The following is a 25,621-nucleotide window of genomic DNA, read 5'->3' on the forward strand; positions in this document are numbered from 1 at the left end:
GCACAATGCAGTCACTCTGTGATGTTCTCACCTAAACACTTACTCTTATGCCAGAGGGCAAAGGCAGTGCAGTCACGGGCGTGAGGAAAGGTGAGGGAGGGGCTGTCCAGCAGCCATGAGCAGTGGGTGCCATCTCTGGATGTGGGGGGACTAAACACCCTGTGTATTGCAGGAGTGGCCAGGGGTTATCAGCTGTAGCTGAGGGACAAGGCAGAGTGCTGCACGCAAGACAAGGGTGTTCCTCTCCTCATTCTCCCCCAGCCAGCAGTCATGGCATGTGGGCTATCATCAAAATGCCTCCTCTGTGACACTGAAAAAAAGCCAATGCCCAGTGTAAAAGGGAGGTTTATTGGTGGAAAGGTATACATGATTGTGCTACAGAGCTGGAGAGATGCGCTGTGAAAGGAAACAGAGTCAGACACTAGCTCAATCAACACCACGGAGTCCCACTGTGATGCAATGGCTTTTTCCAGGACTTCATGACAGAAGAAAATAGGGTTCTTGACCCCTTGTTCAACATTTATGGTGCTCCTGCAGGTGAAAATCCAAAAGAAAATAACCTCAATGAGAACCAAGAGTTGCAAATTACAAAACACAGGCATTTTTTTCAAGATACAGGGTAGTCAGTTCTTTCTGTGTGAAACAGACAAAAGTTGGACCAAGGTCTTGCAGCAAGCTGTTCCTGGACTCCTGAGAAACTGCTCATGAGACAGCAGCCAGCAGAACTGCTGTGGTGAGCAGGATGCAGACCTGACCTCCTCTACAGCCCAGCAGCATCATCTTCTGACTAGTGAATACACTGCCTGCATGATTCATGTCACCTGGTGTTCTCCTCAGATAAATGTATTTACTGTCACAGAAAATGTTTCTGTTAGTCCATGTGGAAAACCTTGTTTGGGTCTGGGAAGCATAGGCTCCAGAGGGAAGACTTTTGAGGATGGCCATAGGTAAATGGTTCTTTGGTACGTATCTGTGCTTTTGGGGAAGCTTTGAAGGTATTTCCCGGTCTTTCCATTATTCTGCACTTTGGCTTTCATTCTAGATGCTAAGCTCTTCCCATGAACAGCAGCGTGGTCCCCACTTAGATTCCACTGGTTCATGGGACAGGACCTGGCCACTGTCTCTGCTCTCTGAGAAGCCTTAAGGAGACTTCATTTATTTGAGAATAGTTCCTGTTCTACTCATTCTGCTGTTGCTGCTTTATAGTTCACTTTCTTATCTGCCTGTTGGGTTATTTTCTGGCTTTCACTTACCTTTTTGAATCCACAGTCCATTTCTGCAACAACCTCTTTGCAAGGCGATGAGTATTGAGCAACAGCATACTCTTCTGGAGAAGAAGAATGGAAACATTCTTGTTACCCTGGAGAGCTCTTGTGCCTTTCCCTGGAGATGGATATAACCTATTCATGCTTAAACTGGAGATCCTTGAAATATCCTTTGTTCTGGTGCATGTATTTAAATAACTTTCTAGTCATGCCTGCTGATCACCTTGGGCATGAGACCAAGGTGAATAAAGTGAAATGAGTCTCTCCCCTGGCCCTAGATTCAGGTGCTGATGGAGTGCAGAGGAGTGCTGTTTGCAGCAGGGCTGGTTCCGGCTGTCCCTTAAGGCACACTGTTTCTGCTGTCCCTGTCCCCACTCCTCACGCTGGTTAAAATCAAAGCCATACCTGTTTCATAGTAGTCATAAATCTGCACAGGTGCTGGCTTGGGGTGGGTCACTACAAAGTCCTGCTCAACCGAGAAAGTGATTTCCTTCCTTTTCTTCTGTGAGAGCTGGGATGGAAGGTCAGAGATCACATCAGTCTTTTTTTTGTACAGCACCATCCAGAGCAGACAAGGGTGGTAACTGACAGGCTGCGTATTCCAAATCCCACTGATGCCACACCCACAGATATGGGACAGCCATTATCCAAACACGCTTGGAGAGTCCAAAGTGAAACTGAACTGAAAAGTTAATAGATTTTTCTGTGCTGCTTGTATCACCTGATTCTGTAATTATTGCATATCCTATTGCCAGAGGTGGGAAAATTGTCCAAAAGGACTGAGTTTAATTTTCCAGGACCTCGCAACAGTCAGGATAATAAAGTTTGGTATTCCAATTCCTTCCACTTCAGACATGGACATTATGTGCCACCAAGAAACTGGGAATCAATTTGCAGAGTCCGTCACTGGGGTATTGGCTTCTGTTAGTTCTACAGTGCCCTGAGTAAATTATTTGCTAAGCAAATTCTGATTCAGGGATTAAATTACAAGCAGAATTTTGCAATGATCTAGTGTAAGAGAAGCAAAAAAGATCTTTCCAGAGGAGAATGAAAGCAGTGTTTCACGTCCTGTTGGAAAGACCGAGGTTTATAAGAAGCCTACCAAAGAGGCATAAACCCAAGGGAACTACTTTTCTGGTGTTTATCTGCTTTTTGCTAAAATAAGAAAGAATTTTGTTTAATTTCAATGTGCTATTTTTTTTTTAAATGAACATTTTTGATTTTGTAGTTGTGGCAGGACAGCTGTCAGTTTGAAGCTCTTTGGAAGGTTGGAAAGTTACATGCAGTTTGGGAAGCAAGCAGCTTAGTGATAACAGTAGAAGACTGTTGAGGAAGAGAACATGATAATGCACCATATAGGGGATATCCATATTGTGGTTATACCTATTACATGCTGTTTCCATCCTTTGTGAAAATCAAATAGACAGTGACCAGAACTTACATTTTGCAGATAAAGGAGAATGTGATTTTTCTTGTTTTCTACTTGCATCACTGTTCGACTGCCAATGAGCTTTAAATCAAGAAAATGGAGATAAATATATTTGTAAAACATTACAAAACAAGTGCTGCCTCAGACCCTACTGCTGCATTGGTATTCATTCTTCTCCTAGTCAAGTTTCAAGGGTTGGTAGTTGACTTTTAGAGTCCAAATAGAGTCCAATAGATTGAAAGGATGGACAAAAATCTACCACTTGACTTAGCGGGGGGTATGAGCTCTTTCCAAATGCACAAGTCGCTGCAATTCACTCGTGGAATTCTACCTGACTCTGGTGCGATCTGCATTTCAGAGCTAGTCTGAGAGGTTTCCCACCCTTTCCCGACCTGGGCAGTGCCCAGTTGTGGCTGCCAGCTGCTCGGGCTTGAGCTGAAACCCTTCCTAGTTTTAAATACAGGAGGGTCAGTGTGTTTGAAGCTCCCTGGAGGGCATTCCCTCCACCCAGGAATGAACAGTGCAGCCATGCAAACACCTCACAGCGTCTGTGGCTGAATGGCTCTTAACCATGCCTCTGGTAATGTAGCCTTGCTCCTCTAAGTTTACCTTATCCAGGGATGACTTAACAGGAACAAAGCCAGAAAGCATCTTCACATCAATGATGAGCATGTTGGAGCTGCTGCGTTTCCCCGTGTAGCTGAAACAACAGAGGGCCCTGTCAGAGTCTTTGGGGACTCTGTGTCTAACAGGCTGACACCAGCAGCATATCGATTAGCCTGTGGTTCTTGACTTCATCAGCTGCAGTGAAAACACACAGCAATGTTCTCTGTGTGCCTTGTCATCTGTGCAGCGGGTTTGCTGGTGGCACATTACCTGCTTACGAGGACAATATCAAATTTTGCTGGTCTGTCCTGTGGGCAGGAAGCATTTGATGTCTGTACTGAAAGCAGAAATCCAGAGGACCCCTCTGGAAGGTGAATGTTGTATCTCAATGCTATCTGGAAGAGGAAAAAACCCTTTTGTTCAAGAATGCCAAAGTTTTTTTTGCATTCCAAGAAAACAGACTTAGTGAAGTTTTCTGGCAATGTTACACTTGGTTTTATATGGAAGATGCTTGCTTATATCAATGATGAACATGTGACTTCTGCTCTTTAACAATGAAGGTGCTTGTACTCAGAGTCGCCTCCCAGAAAGAAGCCACATGTTGATCAGAAAGGACTCTTTTTCCATGCCAGGACTCCCCAGGACTCAGAGATGTGGGATGGAAAAAAGAGTCTTTAAATGGTTTAGGGAAATCAAACAATTGGGAAAAATAAAGAGGAGTCAGATAGAAAATCATCAAAACAATGACTATCTTGTATGCAAAATAAGAGACACAATGAAGAAGAAAGCAGACATTTACTTGCATAAATACACATCCAGTGCCATTCATTGTCAGGCTGTATTTCCCAGGGACCTCTGGAAGGGGAGTCTGTTGCACCAGGAGCCTGTTCTCGTTGTTGACAAAAAATACCTTCTCAAATGGCTTTTGGGAAGTGATCTTGACTCTGTTTTGTGAAGCAGAACTGTAGGTGGCCTCTCCATAAGCAGCGAGTGCTTGAAGAGCAATGACTGTGTCCTGAAGAAAAAGAAATAATAAAAGACAATTGGCTACACAGCATGACCAGTGCAGAGGAGATCAAAGTCACTGTTGCAATACCCATCACACTTGCTTCTTCCTGAATTAGTGTATAATTCCAGGGTTCCTGTACAAAAGGAGCCATTTCATTCCCTCATGTATGCTTTAGGGTAGGAGAATCTCTCTCCCGACACAAGGGTCTCAGAACATAAAATCTGAGAAGCAGAGTGCACTTCTAGAGTTTTTCATAGTGGGGAAGTCTGTGTTTTCTGGGGAGCTATACACAACTCATGGGTCATCTGACAGATGGGACTTGGTGTTTTCTAGGCTCATCCCCTACACAAATATGTATTTATTGCTAGTCAAATTACTCTTGTAGGGTTTCAAACTTTCTATAGTTAAGAAGAGGGGGGAAAAAAGTATTTTGGTCTCCTAATATGAAGGTTTGGTTTCTCTCAGACAGCAATTAGAAAAGAGAAACAGAACTAGGTAGTCAGAGCCCTGCTGGAACCCTAAAACCGTGCCCCAATTCCTAGGACTAGCTGTGGAGTGGAAGGTAGTTTTGGCACCTGGGTAGAAGAGAAACCTCCATAGGGATTCTGCTGCCTGATGATCCACTGTGCAATTCCCGAGGCCTTGGTGAGATCCTCTTTATGCCGGTTGGGTTTGTAGAGCAATGCCAACAACACGTAACTGGTGATCTCAACCTCAGCCGAAGGGGCATGGTCAAGGAAGGAGGGAGATTTGTCTGATGGAGACCTCTGCTCCTGCTCCCAGTGCTGTGAGCCATCTGAATAAACAAAGAGAGGAACCACAACTGATTACAGGTGCCACTGCTCTGTACTGCCTTGGAGTCTCACTGCGTCTGGGCTTCTTCCTCAGAAGGACTCCCTGCACATCAATGAATGCACTGCAGATTAAGTCCACAGATCATTCATGTGGTTTGGCTCATGTGCCCACTCTCTCAATATTGTCAAGGTTAGACCATCAGTAAGATCTGTTCCATCTTCCCATTTCCCAAATTCCCCAAGTGACCGAAACTCACCAACTTCCTTTGCTGATTTCTGTAACTCTTCAAGGAATGATTCACATTTTTCTGACTTGCCAGCTAAGCAGAAAGCATAGGCCATGAGTGCCTGGGTGTAAACTTCACTGATATTCTTCTCAGATGCAGTCTCCAGACAAAAAAAGGCATTTCGGATTACAGGGTACTTAAAAACAAAAAAGCATATGGGTTTAATTCAGGATAGTAGTCTTCACCTGCTCAAAAATTTATTTTCTTTAAACTTGTTCCTCATCCTGTCACTATCACAGCAATGACAGTGGGACTTGAGCTTGTATAATGACTTCAGGAAAGAGAATACAGAATTATTCAAGGAGAGATTTCACAGGAAGCATCAAACAAATCAAGTAGCTTTTAATGGTGTTCTTGACAAGGTTGGTCCATAGATTTCACAGATAATTCTTTCTGCTTACCTCCATGATAATTATTTGCTCTGAATTTCTATAGTCAAGAGTTTGTTGTCTTGAACAAATCTAACTTAGTGATTTCTATCCTCACTGACTTTGGTGTAACTTTAATTCTGCAATGTTGTACTAGGTTTACACCCACAAAAAATTTACAGTTTGACTCCATGTCTCCAGAAAGGATATGAAAAAGTGGAGGCTAACTCATGTATTGAAGTCTAACATCTCCTCTCTAGTCACCTTTGTACTGCCAAATTTTGAAAAGGACAGATCAGCTTTTGCTCTGATGGACATTTGTTTTTCCAGGATACCTTTTAGTTCCATTTGTAGATTTTATAGATTTACCTGCAACAACTTACTTTCTTGACTGGGCTGAATTTGAAGCTAAGCCAAGGTGTGTGGGTTACTACCTGTCATGTGTAGGTTTCTACCTATCAAGTCTTTTTATTGGAAACTAAAGGATGTCACTAAATGTTTTGTGACTGGCAAATAGAAGATGTAATCCCACAGAGGTATGTACAGTTTCTGCTCAAAGACTGGTGGTTTAAGAAATGTAGAGATGGAGATTTTCTCTGTCACAGCAACCAGTGCAGATACAGAGCATGTCCCCTACTCTGGGAGCTCTCTCCCTCTCTTTCTCTCTCTTACTACCTAGACAATTTAGCAGGTGCTGGACCCAAGGCAACAGCTGGGGACCAGTTCCATCTGAGTATCAGATAAGTCTCCTCACCGAGCTGGAGTGCCCAGCTTCCAGCATGGCAATGGTGATGTAGGCAGAAAGCGACAGCTCGTCGTCTACTCCTCCCTGGAAACAACATGGAGAGAGGAATAATCTGTAAATGCCACAGATGAGAGCCTTTCAATATTAATTGCCATGTCCCAGCTGAGAGAGTATGGACAGTTCTACAGGCAGCCTGAAGGGAAAGAGAGCAGTCACATAGGTCTTGAATAGCTCACAAATCCAGGGAAGCCTTTTCTTATTAAATCCAAAAACATCACTCCTTCAAGCTTGCACTCCTGTAACCCTATCTCAGGTGCACATAACATGTAAAGCAGGTGTACAAAATCTGACTGAGCTGAAAATATTCATTATAAGATGCGGAGAATTAGCCCTTGGAAGAAGACAGGTATTTCGAGCAATTTATAGTTTTTGGCAGTAATAGGAGAACATATTCTTAATGAAAAAGTATAAATTTGACCAAGTAGTAATTCTCTGCTACCTTCAAGGCATTGTTGAAGAGTGTGCCAGCACTCCGGAAACATCCATCTAGCTTCTGTTTGCTGGACAGCCACAGCAGGGTTTGAGACTGGACACGGTCATCAATGTAGATGAAGCGACCAGCTTGTGCAAATGATCTGTACACAAAGGCAGTGAGCCTGCAAGGGAAGGATGAAGATGTGAGATGAGCACTGGAAGAAACACAAGAAATCAGCCCTCCTGTTCGTGCTCCTGAGAGAGAGAATAGTTAGAGGAGTGGTAGCTAGATGGGACATGGGGAGAATGTCCAGCACACTCTGTGGCTGCTCCTGTCTACAGAGCACCGCAGTGCAATGGCTTTCATTGGAGACAGCAGGAGTGTGAATCAGAAAGTCAGCTGGGTCTTTAGGGATCAACTTCTTCTCATGCACCTGGCCTGGCAGAGGATGGAGAGACATTTCCTTTAGTACTTCCCAATGCCCAGTCCTAGACAGCTCTGTACATCTGATTCAGCCAGTAAAGCTGCCTCTTACCTGCACCATAATAATTGAATGTAAATTCATCTCTGAGCCAATTCTGCCCCCAGTCACTTACCAAGTGTTCCCTTCCCTATCTCTGGTGCCAAAGATGCTGTAGGACCCATCATGACGTTTGTATGACAGCTGCTTCTGGTAGCCTGCAAGAACATGGAAAAGGAAGTGTTCTTGGATGTAAAAGCAAAACCCTATTTTGTTTGCTGACATATTTGTCTGGGAAAGAATGGAAAGGCAATGTATATCTAACAAGCAGAAGGGGAGCTCTGAGGGATCCTATGAATGGAAGTATGGAACATCTTGTCTGGCAGAAACACTGAGAGAATAGGCAGAGCTCTATCAGCTCAATGCTCCAAATAAGCATACAGGATCAGGATACATGTTGTGCCTGAGTGGGAAAAGAGAAGGGGATTGGAAGACAAAACCTCAAAGGAAAAACATGGCAGTTGAATGTCAGCAAAAAGACATAAGATAAGAAGATAAAGGAAAGTAAAAAACGTCTTGTTCAGGGCAAATCCTTGGGTCTCTGGGCTGTGCTACAGCTGTGATGCCACCTGCCATGCTGCTGCTGCTGCTCACAGGCCCTCAGCAGGAATCTCAGCACACGTTGTAAGGGAACCACAAAGCTCTCACCGCTCACTAAGTATCCAGTGGCCTTGGATCTGACCTCCCTGCTCAGCTGCCCTGTACTGTTCAGATAGTCCAGGACGTAGATGTTGGGGGCAAACAGGACCATGTTCTGCTCCCCACAGCCAAAGGGCATCTGGAGGAGCTGGTGCAGGTTCTGCATGGCAGTGCCCATGATGTCACCTGGGGAAGAGGAGATGAGAGAGGGGGATCAGCACAACTCGTGGTCACTCAAATTACCAGTAATTTCCATTTCACAGGCAGAGTCATAGAAACCTATCAGGTGTTGGGAGGCTTCCAAAGACAACTTTGTTCTGCTTTGCAGTCAACAAAGAATCCTTTCCCTGCCTCTCCTTGCATAGTCTAAATTGCCCTTACCAGAAACACTCCTTGTTCAGGTGCCACTTCAAGCAGATACTTCTTGCTGGAAATGAAGGGAACTTACAGGAAACTTCTGTTACCAGAGGATGGAAGGGAATAGCCAGAGCTAATTATTGCAAGCATTTATTGCAAAATTAACAGCTAATGCTGCAAAGGGACATTGATAATGTAGATGTATCACAGACCACCTCTTAGTTGTTATTTCTAGGAAAAGTAGCACAGACCCAGCAAGCGGTTTCTGGAAAGAGCTTCTAAAAGTCACTAAGCAAGGATTTTATGGCTAGTGAGTCGTGTAACCAAATCCATATTCTGAACAGACTGAATAGATTCTACTAGCATCTCTGATTTGTAGGTGAGTGTGTGGAAAAACACCATACTGGTATGAATCTGGCTGAGGTCATAAGTCAGAACTGTGCTGCTGCTTCAGAGAAAGACTTTCAAATGCACTAAATTTAAACAGAATAGTGAAGAGTGATGCAACTGGTATTTAAACTTCATCTTGCTGATGCAGAGCATTGCTGGACAAGATGAGAATCAGTCTCTTTTCTCAAAAGTTTCCCACACTAGAGTGGAAACTCACATTTTGAATCCTGAAAGAGCTTTCATGTTGTGTTGATATATTTTTTTTTTTATTTTTTATTAAATATATACTTACCAACAACAGAAAAGGAGGCTCTGGCTGATCCTTCCAAAACATTTGTAGGTAGCTCTAGAGATATGTCTTGAATAACTGCATCATCTGTGGAGAAAAATATTTGTCATTTGTAGAGGAATACTAATTATAACAGTGAAACATTCCTGTTACAAATTGCACAGTACAAAATTGCACACAAGTGACAGCAATAAAGTGAAACTCACAGCATTCACCAAGAACACGAAGAGAGAAGGGGACACAGCAAAACTGAAATTGTGAATAAAAGATCAAGTGGTCAGGTCACTGTCATTGCTCAATAGAAACCAGTGAAACAGGGTAAGGTTGGTGATCACAGGTTGTGTTACCTGTGACCCCTGGGAATTCATTCAGTGACACTATTGGTAGAGCAGATTTTTTACCTCTTTTAGGCCAGTCAGGAAACCTTAGGAGCTGTTTGCCATCAGCACTGAGATGGTGTGGGAAGGAACATTACATTCCCTCTCCCATTCCCACCAGAGGTGGAAAGCTGTAAGATACAGGTATCCATGGAATAGAGGACAGCACTCAACATGAGTGAAAGAAACACTGGACATAATTTGCACAGAAAGGTCATCTCCCTTTGAGAGCTTCATAACAGCCTTTCTGCAACACCTGAGCACATATGGGCAAGGCACAGATGCTGCCTCAGTGATATGCACCAGACCACACAAGAATTTGGTAGCAGGGAACATGTTTTTCACTCATATTACACTCATATTAGCTGTCATATGGACAGATCTGGGAAAAAGGAAAGGGAAACCATCAACAAACACTGCAGGAAAGAGTGCAGACTCCAAACTTCCTTTCAATTCTTCTCACAACAGTGGTATATAAGACCCTTACCTTCTGTACAAATTAAGGAGTTTTGAGTCTTTTCCCTTCTGATTCCTTCAGGCTGCAAGGAGATGGAAAGAAAAGACACTTGCAGTGGATGAGACAAAAGCATGCAGAAGAGATTCAGGGTCAACATGCCACCCCCTTCCCCAACCTCTTATGTCACAGAACAAGTGGATTGAAGCAACAGTTTGCAAGTTCATGGATGATGTGGCTGCTTCTAAAAGGGAGATCACATCAGATGGAGCCCCTCATTTCCAGTTTCTCCTCTGCATGAGGGAGGCATGTCAACACCCACTGATCCTCAGGGAAGAGGACATCAGATAGGAGTGGACTTGGTCATAGATTGAGCAGCCAGACCCTGTCCCAGACAAATGAAGGTGGAGCAATACCAGGAGTTCTTTAGGGAGCATGAAAAACTTTTCCTCGCTTTTGGTACTCCCACTGTGTTTTAGTTTCCTCGGGAAAAGGAATGCAGGACAAACAGTAAGAGCTGCCAGCAGTACCTCAACCAGCAGTGTTCTGATCTGGGTGTCCCTGTAGGCAATACTGATGTTCCTGGGAGCTTTGTCTCCACAAGCTTCATCATCCTTGGTCTCTGCAGTAATGCTGAACACCACATTACCTTAAATAGCAGCAAAAAAAGGAAAGAAATGGACCTCTGCCATGCAGGATGATGAACAAAGTAAGACATTTCATCTGATTAATAAGATGAAGTAGTTCAACATAATGCATGGTCAGTCGCTCTAGGTGAGACATATGGGAAGAGAACTGATCTCTAAAAACGGCAATGATAAAGACACTGAAGCTGTGGAGAAGCTTTTTAATCCAGAGAACTGGGAAGAACAGTGGTAGGCCAAGCTCTCTGGGTTGGAAAAGCATTAAGTTTTTTCAGGTAAGATATAAATTAGTATCAATCTTGGAACATAAAACTAAGTAGATTCAAAACACTTACCAATTTCTTTGGGGAAAATATTCCAGACATAGGTCTTTCTTTGCTTGGCACATACACATCCATCATCCTCTGGGGAGATGAGTTTGGCTTGATAATCAAGGGAATCTGACAGTGAGACATTAATCTGAAAACAGAAAGAGTAATGCAATGGGATGAAGGTTTTGTACCATATTGCAAATGGTGCTTTATTGTCAGAGGAGGTGAGACACTCTGCTTACATATGGAGTTAAGTGTAGGGCAGATTTAAGGCCTTGGATGATGATGATGTTTGATTAATCATCCATCAGATGTAACCTGAACAGTTTTCCCTCTTGCTTCTCTCAATAGTCTCACTGTTAACACAGGATGTTAAGCATTCTATGCACACCTGATTCTTAAGGAAAAGACCCCAGTGAAACCATTGATGGCTTGCATATCTGTGGATGGTGAATGTGCAAAGCACTTGCTTCCTTTCTCTATGGATCTTGATATACAGCTGCCTTACAGATTTGGCCTACTACAGCTCACAAGGTCTCCCTTTGCTCTGTACTCTTTGTTCTGAGAGGGCAAATCCAGTCAGGATAATCTGTTGTCAGCTAGAATGAGCAGTACCTCAGTCAAGAGCAGGTCCAGCCACCTGCACCAATCATTTTGCTGCAGCTTCTTTGGAGATGGGATGAGGTCTAGGAATGTGGGCAGAAGTACACACCTTGACGCAGTGGTCAAGGTAGTTGAAGACAGTGGCTCTAAGCAGGAAATCTTCTCCTCGTATGATGGAGTATGGCAAGGTCAAGTCAACAAAGAAAGGCTGCAAGGCAGTCAGGGTGGCAGGCACAGACATGCCAAATCCAGCCAACCCTTCCACACAGAAAGCACTGGCTTTCCATTTGGTGATGGTGTCAGGGATGGTGTATGAGATGCTGGCTTTTCCAGTAGAGCTGGTGGGAATTGAAAAAGGATGAAAGCTTCAGAAACAGTAAATTTCAGATAACTTGCTTCTCAGTATATGCAACAAGTTTTGAGGACCAGAACTACCCCTCTTCTGTCTGCAGAAATCCTACATACAATCCCTGGAATTTATCACTAAAATTTGAGAATTTTTAAACCATTTAAATGTTCCTCTGCCCATCATATCCTGGAGTTTGGAAGGACAACTCAGAATTCTTGTTCTGTAAATCTGTATTTTAAATAAACACGTCCTTCTGAGGAAGGGAATATGACTCATGGTATACACATTGTGGCAACAGATGTCTTTAGGGACATCTTTGGAATTAGACCATGGAAAAGAGAAGGGCAGATGGGCAGCTGATGACTGAAAAATGAGGTCTTCTGGGCCAAAAAGGAAGAAGAGTTGGCAAGGGATTGCCATCTTGCAGGACATCAGAGAACATAATTAGTAATTCCTAAAGCAAGGCAAAGATATGAAAGAAGCAGTACTCACTTAATTGGAACTATATCCCAAATCCAAGCTTCAGGAAAGAATTCCCGAATAGTCTCAAGGATGAGTGCTCTCTCTCGTTCCTCCCTAGCAGCTTCAGCTGGTAAGAGATAATGAGAATTTAGTAAAGCCTGGTTCATATAATGGAGATGCCCAGAAAGGACAGGTTTGAATGTGCATGGGCCAGTATGAAGGACAGTAAGTGTTTTACCATTACCTTCTGACTGAGAATATATAATATTCTTATATACACATATGGCCACACCAATATTATTAAATGCTGCTAATATATCCCTCAGTTAGGTATAACCTGGCGTCAAAGGAAAAAGAAAACATTGCTTGAAGTGTTTTGGTCTCTCATGAGCGTGAGACCTAGGGCTAGAACTCAGAACACTCGACTCTTAGCTCTGATTACTGTTCACATATTCTCACAGTCTTTTCCAACTAGCTCTGGTCAGAAGGGAATCAATGTCAAGTGTTAGTTTTGTGTGACACTGCCAATTGCCAACAATTCCCATGATGAAACTGGAGATGAATCAGAAGTGTAGACCTGAAAAACTCTTTTGGGCATAGGCCATTAGCTTTAGCTTTCTCATTCAATGCCAGGCCTATATTTAATATAAAAACCAAAGTGGTTAATGAGTACTGTCCATGTGTGTGTAACAAGAATACCTCCTCCTTTAGGAGAAAGGTAAATCTCTTCCCTGTCCTCTGTGTTACCTGATGATTTGATGTGGTGTGCAGAAGCCACGTGCCCTGCATTCACTATGAATGGTTGACGCCTTACAGTCTCACCAGTGCACACAACTGGCTGTCGAACCTTTGAGTTGGTAAAAAATTTAATTCCCATATCCTGTAAAAAACACATTTTAGTGTTAGCCGTAACCACATTGTAGCTGAGATTTGTTCCATTCTTCCCTCTTTCCCCTTGCTGTGTTTCCAGCACAGAGGTGCCCAGAGACACGTTGGGAGCTTTGTGTGTGCTGGAAAATCACAGCAGGTACCAGAATCAATTGAGAATAGAGATCTAAGAGGAGAGTTTGTTGTGTATGAGTTTTACTAATATTTTACTAATATAAAAATATATTTTACTAATATTTTTTACTAATATTTTACTAATATAAAGATGTATTTTACTAATATAAAAATATTCTGTTTGCAGAATCTAACGCTACATAAGCAGAAACTCACTAAAGCATATTTAAGTAATGTACAGGACATTTACCCTGAGGAATTGATACACATCTGGGCCTAATCCAGACATTACAGGTGTGTAATACAAGCCTTTGTGAAAGATGTGGTCAGATGAGACACAGGGCTCTTTGGAATCTTCTTCTAGATTGAAACCATGGAAGACGTAGCCTTGAAAGTCTTGTAGGGGATGCAGGCTGTAAACCTGTGAGGTGTAAGGAAACAGGAACTGTGAGCATGTAAACATCAACTTTAACTGCACCATCAAATACTTCAAATTGCCAAAACTGAGATGATAACCTGTGTGAAACCATGCCTGTTTCCTGGACTGAGAAATGGCTGAATGGCTGGGATCAGAGGGCAGTGACCAGTGGCACAAAGTCTAGCTGGAGGCCAGCAACCAGTGATGTACCACAGGGTACTCCAGTATTGGATCTAATCTTGCTCAACATCTTCCTTGATGATCTGGATGTTGCAGCAAGGGTCTACCCTCATCAAGTTTGCTGATGGCACAAAACTGGGAGTAGTGGCAGATATGCTGGAGGGTTGTGCTGCCAGAGACCAGTCACGGGTTAAACTAAATCCCAGATGAAAGAGGACTTGCAGTCCACAGGAAACAAAATCTGATTATTGCCTACTAAAGATGGCTTATGACCAGCACGTACCAGAAGCTGTAAAACTCTAACTCAGTCTAATGATTTCAAGTGGAGAGACACTGTAATGGAGGAGGAAGAAGCAACGGGAAGAGACAAGGCATTTGGCAGCTTACCATTTCCATGGACAGCTCTTTCTCTGGCTTCAGGAGCAGCACACTCTGATCCACTGCCCTCACAGCACAGAAGGAGTTGGCAGCAGCTTCAATGACCAGACTGACATTGGAAGCTGGGTGCAGATGCTTTTCAGAGAATTCCAAGTGGACCTGAAATTCATCAAACAGACGTTGGCATGGCTGACCCATGCTGCTGGGGCTGCTCTGACTGTGTGTGTGAGTGGAGGGCAAGAAGGACAGTGGAAGGATTTTCTGTTAAAGCACAGAAGATCTGCCTGGAGGAGAATGTCTGGTCTCCGCTGTAGCTGTTGGCCAGGCCTCTGTTATTACAGGGACTTAGGCAATAAGCATATTTAGATTCTTGTGATATTAGGCAATAAGCATATTTAGATTCTTTAAATGAAGCCTACCTCAAGTGATTTGAAACAAAGTGTGATTCTTTTGTTGTCATTATCAAATCAAATGGAAAATTATTATGACTTGACTACATACACTAATCCCTACCGTGAGAAAATAATGTTTTTCCTAGGTCCATGGCCCATGTTAGCAAATGTATAAAACAGATTTTGAATCTATTTGGAACAAAATCTGTTTCACATTTGTATAAGATAAGTGGAAAAAAATAGGAGGGGCAACTAGAAACATTTTGTTTCATTTCACTTGGTTTGTCCTGTTCTACAATTTCATGCATTTTAGCTTTTAGGAGCTAAAGATTAGAAAAATATTACTGGTGAAATCTGAGTTTATAATGATGAATAAAACTGTACCATAAAAAAACAGAGGAAGAAATACTTAAACTCCAGACTACTATTTTGGCTTTCTTTTCTGTGTGTATTTAGTTCTGCTAAACCTAAATTGTATTTTTCAACAAAAAAGAGTAAAAAATTAGATTGAATGATGAAGTGGGATAAGTCTAAAGTGTGTTCACTATGTTGAAGAATAGAAAGTCTAAAAACAGAATCGAACACTAGTAGAGTTTAAGAGAGTCAGGAATAATTTGGGATTTATGTGGGTCTCCTGAAAAGTTTTTAATGTTAAAGGAAGATATGTCTTCTGGCAATAAGGCCAGGAGGTAGAGAAAAGATATAAGGCCAAAGAGAAAAGAGAGAAATAAAAGGAGTAATGTAGAGAGAAGGGGAAGGAGACAAGAAACAAAACTGGAAGTCTCTTGTGAATGTATACACAAAGAATTTGTATTTATCTGACAGCAGGTAAGGCTTGCTATATCTTAGTGCCTCTCACCTTGTGTTTGAAACACTTCTCAACTGGCAATGGAACACTGTCTGCCACCAGCTCCTTGTCAGGGTGTAAGGTGTACACCAGCAACCGAAGGACTGGAGCCATTTTCTCACTGACCACAAGGGGAATGGTGAAAGTGCCATTCTGGCCTGTCAGAAGAAATAAAGGCATCAATAAGAAGGAATATCAAACATTTACTGAAATAGTAGCCAAACTCAACAGGTCTCTAACTTTACCAGTCAGTGGAGCAATCTGAATATGATAAACTGAACAATTTTCCAGGAGGTGACGGGCCTGGATTCAATCCAGGTTGTCTCAGATTTATTGCAGATTTGAACATGTGGCCATATTCAGATAGGACCCTAGAGCAGACAGTCTGCATTCCCTATGTCATCCTTTGGGGAGATCTTTGGAGAACACTATTTGACTAACATAAAATTCAGTAATTGCTGGACTAAACCTGACTTTATGGTGATCTTAGTGGTAGTGCTACTGTCATGCACACAAGCATGGGTGGAGAGAGATGCAGCCCTTCCTGTTGCTGCTATATTCAACCATCTGGGTGTTTGGTTGTTTCTTTGTTTGTTTTAATGCAAAAATATGGATTGGCAACTTAACTTACCAGCTTGGACATTAACTTTAATTTCCCCTGTAAGGACAATCTTGCCTTTTGCCATGCCCTGTGCAGAGAATATCAAGACATGTATGGGTTGGCAGAAGTTGGAGGGAGAAAGCAGCAATCAGGTTCATTATGCGTGGACAGGACAATCTACAATGAGATGATCTCAAATGCTTAAACATAAGCCTTAGGGCATGCTGAATATTCCCACTGCTGCTGCTGGGGACCTTGTTGCTGGTCACAAAGCAGAAGCAAAAGGAAGGGAAAAGGGGGACAGAGAATGCCATGAAGATGACTCACTGCTGTAATTTCCTGTGGATGGATTGCCAGAGAGCTGCCCAGCAAAGCCCTTTCAGCAAACCAACCCACAACCTCATACTCACCACATAGTAGAAGTTCATGATGCTGATTCTCTTGTATCCTTCTGTGTTTAAGACATAGTGCACAGTGATCACCCTCTTCTGCCCACATTTCAGGTCTTTCCACACGGGCTCAATCCTCACGAAACTGCCAGTCCAAGAGTAGAAGCGCTGGACGGAGAGAGACGCTTCTGGGTAGTAAGGCTCTATCCAGCCTTCATAGTGGCAGTGGTCACTGGTTTTATAAACTGCCTGAATGGGAGAGGGAGTGGGGAATAAAAGGAAAACAAACACATGTCACTAGGGAAGTTGTCATCACATTCTGACATCAGAATGATTAGTTCACATAATGCATATAGATAAGAACTGCATCTAAAGCAAAACTGGTGAGGAAAGAACAGCCTTGCAGCAAGCCATTGCATTCAAGCCACTGTATTGCAAGAACTCAGATGCTTTCCTCACTCCTCTCATAGTAGTTTTTGAGAGCTGTACACAATGAAGAAAGATGAAGAAAACATATTTTTATTACCAGAATTAAAACCTAATTCCATCCTTTTTTGTGTTCAGTTTGAGAGCAGCCATCTCTCTCTTTGTCTTTATTCAGCCTTGTTTTGTACTCACTTTCAGACTGATCTCGTGATCAAGCATTTTGGATGTGTCAATGCTAAACTGAGCAACACCATTATGATCCGTGGTGAAGTTGTCTGTATTCCTGTTATTGACATATAGCTGAATGACCTCATTGGAAATTGGAGAGTTGTCTTTGTCAACCAGCTTGATCTGTAAAAGGGAATGTGAAACATGTTGAATGTTTTTCTGTATGTAGATACTGATATTTTGCACTCCTTTGCTCTCCAAACAGCAGAATTACTTTTTCGTCTTCCTTCAAAGCCATACTTGATGACTGAAATTTCTGTCTTTGCTTTTTGGCAACTATCTGAGCTACCTTATGAGGTTTGGAGCAGGAGCTTCCTCAGCATCTGCCACACCACTGATAATGTCCTCTTGTGGAGCAAGAACTTTAATGAATCATCTCTTTCCTGATCAGTCCCTTCTGACTATACATTTCCAGTTTGAAATATATATTTTCATTTCTCCCTTCCTTTTTTTCCTTCCTTAGTCTTGAGAGTCTGCTGCTGCTATTTGCAGTGTGTGAAAACCTTTTCTCCACATCTTTGCTTTAAACATTTTTCTGATTCTGTCTACACTGTCTCTGCTGTTTATGTGTTAAACAAGTAATAGATCACATTAAGTAAATTCTATGTTGCTAGAAGTGAGCATTAATTTTGATATTTTTAAAGAAAAAGAACAGAATGGGAATGCAAACCAAATAAGAAAGTTATATAGACTTTACAGAGGGGAAAAACCCCACCTTTGAAAGACAATTTCGTCTCCTTTCAGTGTTACTGGTCCCCCTTATTTTTTTCCTCATTGGCAAAAAATGAACCGAAGGAGAGAGATTTATCCCTACCCTTTAAACAACTGACAGAGTTATGTGGGTATTGCCATGAAACAAAATAATGAAAAACCTTTCTGAGACAGAAACTCTTGTTATTTCCTTGATTTTTTTGTGTGCTCTAAATTCCTTTCCCTCTTTCTTCCCTCATCCACCAGTGCTTCTATTCATGTCTGGCTGGCATGTGATGGTCAGATCTGAAGGGAGAGGCAGTGATTTATAGCAAGCTTAAAATGCAAGTTAGAGAAATGCTAGCTAATGAATTGTTCTGATTTCAAGTGTTTCTGGCAGAATCAGACTCAGAATGAACTAATAGTCTTCAGCATTCAGAATTACCAGTAGGGCATTGTATGTAAGGAAAAGGACTGGGGAGAACACCCCCAACCAAACAGTCCCCTAGATGTTGCCATCATTGTTGTTATGTGATTGCCTCTCAATCATCTTCAGCACAAGCCCTCCAAGCTCTTGCTTACCTGTCCAAAGTAAGGAATTCCTCTTCTGAAGTGGCGATCCATGTTCTCAAACTGTATGGTGCTCACCACCCGAGTTATGGAAATAACCTCAGCAGCTGTAAATTGCAGGCCTGGAAGACATGCCCAGAGTCAGGAGAAGATGCACTTTGTCCTGCACAGAGCATCTGCAGAGTTTGCCTGGAGATGGTCACTGTGCTTGCAAAAACAACCCTCCTCAGGGGGACATTCTGGTACTCAGCAAGCAGAGGCTATCTCCTATTCTCCTTCTTGACCACACCACTTTTGCTGTTTCTGCCTGCCTGGAAGGGATTACCTGTTCCTTTCTCTGTCACAGTGGCTTTCACGTCAAGGTTCCTCATGTAACCAGTGCGATGTAACTCAAAGATGTTGGAGCTGAAGACATGAGAGAGGCAACCATCTGTCTCCAGCTGGACAGGGAAGAAAACAAATCCTGTTGTCAAGGATCATAGCTTGCAAAGGGTGTTGATAATATACAGGATCCTTCTTTAGTGAGTGAAGCCTTTCCCAGTACTTTCAACATGATTTATACATGTTTATGGGAAACTGAGTCATGAATAAGAAGCATGTCAATCCATCAGGCCTGCAGGAGGCCAAGAAGAGAAATGAGGTGCCCTGAGCTCCTAGGCAGTCATACAGCAAAGAGATGAGTAGGGTGAAGAGAAGCATGAAAGAGAGAAAGCAAAGCATGATGAGCAAAGGGAGAGAAACAAGAACAGAGAAGAGAGGAAAAGCATGAAGAGGAATAATAATTATGTGTCATACATTTTTGGTAAATGATTGACAAACTGGGCTTTTCTTGCACCTCCCGTATGAATCAAAATCCCTGCACACACTGAGCTTGACTTTCCCTTCAATAGGCTGGCCATAGGTGTACCTAGGGGAAGAGGAAATATGATCTGATGAGGTCTGTGAGCTAATGCTTGAAAAACAATCTTAAGCTAATGTGTGCAGGAATAGATTCGGGACAGCAGTGAGCTGGGAAGCCAGAGCATGGAATAGTTTCACAGGTTTTTCCTAACTCTCCTGCTTTAACAAAATACAAAATACAACTCAGAAATCAAAATTAGTTCTTTTTCACACCTAAACCTATGAAACAAAGCTACACTTTGAATGCAAAAAACAAAACATAATGAACAGATGTGGCTACTGACCAAATTAAGACTGTTGTCTCCAATCTTCAGCTTAAACTGGAGTTCCAGGCTCACTGAAATCAAATCAAAACTCCTCATATCTGCTAGAGGATTGGGATTTCAACTCTGGATTCCAAATTACAAGATCTTGGTGTTGGTGGAAGCAAGGTCCTTCTGAAGCACCAAGCTTGGAGGGGGAGTTAGACAGCTGGAACCATAAGATCCCTGCTAGAATTTAATGCTGCTCTGCTTTATGAAGGTTTCCCTCTGAAGTGGGTTGTTGGGAGTGGACACATCCTACTTTACCAGGGAACACCTCAAAAGATTTACCTACCTTGTACAACACCATGTGGTACCAAACACTTATACAATAAAATGACATGAGCAGACAAATAAATGAAAGCTCCAAAGACCAAGTCAACCCTCAAAGACCAAGTCAACCCTCTTCTGAGGCCCTACATATTTTGGCTTCTTCTCTAAGCCCTCTTGGCTCTTTACCCAGTCCTTGGGAATTTCTTCCACTTTGTCATATTTCCTGACAACTCTGCACTTGGTACTTACAACCCACAGACTTTCACTGTGAACTCCAAATCCAGGACTGTGAGGCTTTCTGGTGCCGTGACTGTGACATCAAACTTGGGCAGCACTAGGATAAAGAGCAAAAACAAAAAACCCAACACTGGCATATTGTAGATTTGCAGACCCTCACAAGATGAAACCTAAACAAGGATATATCTTCTTGTTAGAAATAGAGGGAATGGGATATCAGAACCCAGGTGGCAAAATGATTAAGAGCTGGCCTGATCTGCAAAGGCTTACTGAAGCATTTCTGCAACAATTTGAAGAGAAGACAGGACTTCTGAAACAAATGCTGTGATGTCTAGATGCCTTGCAGAGTTTTGGCAAAGTAAGTTCATGGACATAGCTGGGAAAAATTTAGTTTGTCTCATTGAAATTTGCAATCAATGTGCTGATTTCTTGTGCAGATTATTTTGCTGGCTAATTGTGTGATAAATTGTAAATTTTTCTTGGGGTTTTTTTACTGTTCTCTTTCTTTTTTAATCTCCCCAGTTCTTAATGACAATTAATTGAAGCTGCATTTGCCAGGAAGCTGTTTGATGTTTTAGCAGTCAAGAAGGTTGCTTGATATGGGCTCATCTCTGATAATATTTCCTACTGAATAAAAAAAAAGGATGGCATTTACCATATTCCTCCACATGGAATGAGTGGTTTGTTCTATCTCCTGACTTCTTTGATACAATAATTTTGTAGTTCCCCAGGATAGGCTCTTCAGTGAGTGGGAATTCCAGCTGAATAATGTTCATCTCCGACTTCACATTTTGCCACTGCAAGATCCTGTTGCCCCTTGGATCCTGAAGAAAAAAAGAATACAGACTCAGGGGTTTTTGTCCTTGGAAATCTTTTGCTACCAGCTCACAAAACCAGCAACAGAGAAGAAAACAGAGCAGGTTGCTTTAATGCACTGGAGAAGCTGCTTAATGCACATGCATCGAGTTAAATTGAGTCTTTGTACTCTGATTATTCGTGTTATTATTAATGTTGTTAGAGTCTCATCTATTGTTCCCAATTTAGGCATTCTCTGCCAGCCTACTTATTAGTCTCAATCATCAGGGAAAGTTGCACAATACTGCTCTTTCCTGCTCTTTAGTATATGTTGCTCTAGATTTGTGTCAAGAGGGGAGAGAAAGAAAATCTTCTTTGTGCTTTCCCTTCAGCCAAGTTTATCCCACACAAATCTTGGCCTTTAGCAACCCCAGCTTTTTTTTTTCAGCTGCCAGAAGAAGGAAGGAAACCTTTCTTCAGCATTCACTGGGGTGACATTTTCCTCTCAGTATATGTTATGCTAGCTAGATTAAAGAAAACTCATTCACACTATTTCCTTGGCTCTTTACAGCCATGGCTGGAAGAAAAACATGTGGAGGGCTCAAAAGATGTATGTTCTCACTGCAAAGAAAATAAAGTCCCCTGACTTCACAGTGTAACACAAAAACTTGCAAGTATGCTGTCTAGACATGAACTGCAATTCTTTTAAAAATCCCCAGAAAATGCCACGAAAGTACTGACATAGTTAGTAGTTGTATTCACAACATATATTTGTTCATAGTTTTTAGCAGCACTAGAGTTTTGAAAATACATACCCCAAAATAAGTTGAGCAAACTGGGGGAAGGGGAGAAGAATCAAAGGCAGACACAAGAACACTACAAATTTTGACTGCTGGAATGATTATAGGTGTGCTGTCCATGTCAAGCTCAGAGTATCCTTGTTTTAAGGAGTTTTTGTTAATTTCTGCTGTTGTACTGAGCAGCGACGTTTGTCTGTGTATGGACACATTCAGTATAGGACATTCATATAAGGACATCTGCCCAGAGTAATCCAGTACAAAGACAAAAATTTCTTACCTGAATTGCAATCAAAGGGTACTGAAAGAAGAAAAAACAGAATGGAAGAAGATATTAGGTGGCTGATCGAACACAAATTGTTTTTCCTCAGGAAAAGAATATATACTTGTGAGAAGTATATAACAATATTCAGTATAACACCATTCATCAGAGGTCCTTATCTCCTATTTTAATCAGTTTAACAGCAATTTTACTTCAATAAGAAGCTTGCATAAAGGAGAGAGATGAAATGAGAATGGTAGGACAGTTTCGGATCATACTGGTTTTAGTGTAATCTCAGTGTGTATGAGTGAGCAGAGCTATAGAGCTGCACACAAACCATGATTTGGGCTTCTTATTAGCACCAGCTCTTTTGCTACCACTGTGCTGTCTCCTGCATTACAAGTGCAGGAAAGGAGGCCAGTGAAGACCCTTCCAGTAATTTCCTTATGATTATGAGCATGAAGAGGGACTGCTGGCAGTGGAAATAATGCCTCTGAGGAGATAAATAATTGTGGCAGCAATTTCTCTTTCATTTCCCCCATTTTTAAAACAGGCAAAATGCCAGGTGGATGATTTACTGATGCCTGCAAGCAACATTTGCTGAACTGTAAGAGCAGGAGACTGAGCCGTGGCCTTTCTGGTCAGAGCTAAGATAATGTCTGTGGGAACAAAGTGGAGGGGGTTTGAGCCTCTTTCCCAGCGATAACAGAAGGTGTTGTGTCAGGAATTCAAACTGCTGCACACTTGCCTTCTTCCCTGTGACTCTAATGAAAGGCTGGATTACACCGTGTGCTCAGGAAATCAGGTTAATTCTTTGGCATTTAGTCTCTGCAACATCCCTTTTTATCCACAGCAATCCTCTATCTAAAATTTGAGAAGAAGTAGTCTCCCAGCAATTTTAAATACAGGGGAATATTACTGGTCACTCACCTTCTCCTGAACAGGTTTAAAATTTAAATCCAGGGCAACAACACGAAACCTCACTGGAAAAGCAAGAAACAGGGTGTTAGCATTGACCATAGTTTGTGTGGCTGAGCATGATGTTTTGCTTTCATTAGTACTCCCAGTTTCACAGATCTTCCAACAGTCCTGCTTGCACAGGATGCACATAATAAAATGCATCTGAAGGTAGAAGAGCCCTACACAGACTTTGATTAAAGGTGTTTTCCCTAGCATCAAGTTCACGTACTCTTTAATAAAAGTTTCCTTTAATGTTAGTAATGAAAAGTTTACTTTCATGAAAGTTTAACCTCACAGAAAAGAATGACTGAACAAATAAGAACTGTATTACCTTTTCATAATTTGGTTTTGTCCGCTGCTTGCCCCAGCTCAAAACCAAGCCATTTGACCAATAAACAACCCATACTGTATACCTTTGTGGCATGAAATTCCAACTGGTAAACTTTTCTTCGTTCTGTGTATCTATGTAGATAGAACAGATCTGAATTAAAGCAAAACTAATCTAGTCTAATGGCTGCATGTGACTAATCTCTGGGAATAAGTCTTCTTCTCTGGTTTCCTATTGTGTGTGCTAGAAACCTTAAAGCCTAGAAATTGATACAGGAATGGATTTAGAAAAATGCAGCTCTGCTTAATGGCTATGTGTGAAGCATGCATAGGGGGATAACATAAGTGCAGGAATGCAACTCTGCAAGAAAATAAAACTCTAATAAAAATCTAGAGTCCAAACACATCAGAGGCCAGAAGGTAAATAGCATGATTTTGTCTTTAACAACTTATAATTAATTTTAAAGTAACAGATTTCACTCTTGTTGTTTAGGCTATTTTGATGCTGACCAGCACCACAGAGGGAAGCATTGTTTTATGCCAGGTATTGATCTAATCATCTCTACCCACTCTCCTGGCCTGTCATCAGTAATGAAAGAGCAGCAGTGATAGCTTCTGTCACCTGGGAGGAAGGGACAAATGAAATAATAGAGATGATGGGATGAGAGTCTCCTGACATCCTGAAGATGACTCCCTAATCTCCACAGCAAATACTGTAATAGTTTTAACAGGAACTCTGAAGAAACTGCCTAGAATGTAGCTCAGCCTGGAAAACACCAGACAGAGAAATTCTGTCAGAGGAAATTGCCTCCTTAGGCCATGTTATATACAGAGTGGACATTCACCAGTCTGTCCTGGTTTGTAGATGGGTTTGTCTGTCTGCACAAAGATAATGCTGTCCGTGTTCCAGATCATCACTGAACGCCTTTCCTCTAGGCTGACAGTGCTGCCCTTGGCAGAGAAGGAAATGAAAGCCAGGGGTGCAGAGTGGGCAGGAGGAATCTGTGAAGAAAGAAGAAACATGGGGACGTTGTTAGTCTTGAAGTAATTTGCTCCAGAACCTGTTGAACAGCAATACCTGTGGCCTCGGCTCCTACAACAAGACACAATCTCACTTCAACCAACTTCATCACCTTTATGGGCTTTTTCTTATTACTTATGTCTACAAAAAATGCTTCCTTTTCTGTTACTATGATAATCTCCTATGCTTCCTTTTTCCTTTAACAAGTCTTATTTCTTTCCCTGTTTGTTCCTTTCTGCGCTCTCTGCTTGAATTTTCTTGTCCTGGTTTACATTATTTTCCCATGGGGACATAAATTAAAATTAACTTACCTTGAACTTGAAGCATTGTAGACCACTGCTGGCTGTCATGGTTTTCTTAAAAATAGTGGTATTAACAGAGCTGTATTCTAGGATTACTCTGACGGATACTGTCTCGTTGAGGTTATGGAACTGCAGGCAACCCTGTCCTGGAGAGTCATTTTGGAGGACAGCAGGCACCATCAGGACATACTGTCTGTGAAATCCCAACATCAGTGATCACATTCACATGCAAAGGAGAAGCAGCCTCATCAGGATAAAGCAAACACACAACACCGTTATTATTAAGTACCCACCAATTACTTTAGATTAAATGGACACACTGCTAGTGCTCCTCACTCTGTCCTGCAGCTCTGAACTAGCCCAGTCCAGCTATTGCCCCCAGCTCTCGCCCTTTTGCTCTTTATCTGAGCCCTGGGCCCACCTGGTTTCAGTAAAGCACCCTGCTGTCACTACTGCTATTGCCTTTTCTGGGCACACATCAACTCCCGTGGAAGTTCTGCAATTGGTGGAAGGTCTGAGCATATGAAATGAAAATGATTCACTTGCCATGCCCATTCTGCTTTAGCTCTCCAGCTACAAAAGATGAGCCCTGGCAGTATTTAAGTTTCAGAGAAAAATCACTAGCAGAGACTAGCACTGTCTTTAAAGCCTTTTCACAAACACTAATAGTAGTAAGAGGGTGGTTCTTACGGCTCAGGTTCCTTTGCAGCTGCTGCATTCCAGAGAAGAATAGCCAAAAGAAACTTCAGCCACATTTTTCTCACTGGGAGTCAGAAGAAAGAGATAAGTTCTCTTCCCATGAAACAAAACCTTGCCTACTAGTTTAATAGCTCTGCAGCATTCCTCACCCAGCGCTCCAGAGGAAAGGAGTTTGGTGTTCAACTCCTCCCTGGCTCCTTCCTTTGATGTTAGTGCCTTTATAACTGCAGCAAGGGGTGGAGATCCCACTCT

The 25,621-nt window shown here is 42.1% G+C and overlaps 1 protein-coding gene across 1 annotated transcript; it reads right to left on the reverse strand.

Annotated features, from left to right (window-relative positions):
• Positions 1–513: 513 nt before the first annotated feature.
• On the reverse strand, positions 514–25,440 carry LOC132087661 (ovostatin-like). Its single transcript, XM_059494044.1, has 36 exons — positions 25,361–25,440; positions 24,680–24,863; positions 24,193–24,349; positions 22,991–23,043; positions 22,079–22,099; positions 20,862–21,030; positions 20,219–20,303; positions 19,290–19,401; positions 18,820–18,934; positions 18,507–18,616; positions 17,199–17,357; positions 16,602–16,829; positions 16,222–16,279; positions 15,603–15,748; positions 14,361–14,510; positions 13,626–13,796; positions 13,121–13,253; positions 12,404–12,500; positions 11,672–11,900; positions 10,984–11,107; positions 10,535–10,653; positions 10,038–10,089; positions 9,177–9,260; positions 8,147–8,323; positions 7,575–7,656; positions 7,003–7,159; positions 6,513–6,587; positions 5,361–5,526; positions 4,885–5,105; positions 4,100–4,315; positions 3,571–3,695; positions 3,304–3,394; positions 2,707–2,775; positions 1,671–1,776; positions 1,254–1,327; positions 514–531 (listed from the first exon to the last, which is right to left on the reverse strand). The coding sequence occupies exons 1-36, from the start codon at positions 25,423–25,425 to the stop codon at positions 514–516; spliced, it is 4,398 nt and encodes a 1,465-aa protein (XP_059350027.1). The 5' UTR covers positions 25,426–25,440.
• Between the last annotated feature and the right edge of the window lie 181 nt (positions 25,441–25,621).

Source organism: Ammospiza nelsoni, chromosome 2 (genome assembly GCF_027579445.1).
Source record: "Ammospiza nelsoni isolate bAmmNel1 chromosome 2, bAmmNel1.pri, whole genome shotgun sequence".
Classification (NCBI taxonomy): domain Eukaryota; kingdom Metazoa; phylum Chordata; class Aves; order Passeriformes; family Passerellidae; genus Ammospiza; species Ammospiza nelsoni.

What these genes read in the sequence shown, in the direction of transcription:
- LOC132087661 (XM_059494044.1), bottom strand. Translation starts at nt 25,425, where the DNA reads ATGTGGCTGAAGTTTCTTTTGGCTATTCTTCTCTGGAATGCAGCAGCT. An exon ending in ATCACGAGATCAGTCTGAAA is followed by an intron (nt 16,830 to 17,198) that starts GTGAGTACAAAA and finishes TCTCCCATTCAG; the next exon opens with GCAGTTTATAAAACCAGTGA. An exon ending in AGAAGTGTTTCAAACACAAG is followed by an intron (nt 14,511 to 15,602) that starts GTGAGAGGCACT and finishes GATGAATTTCAG; the next exon opens with GTCCACTTGGAATTCTCTGA.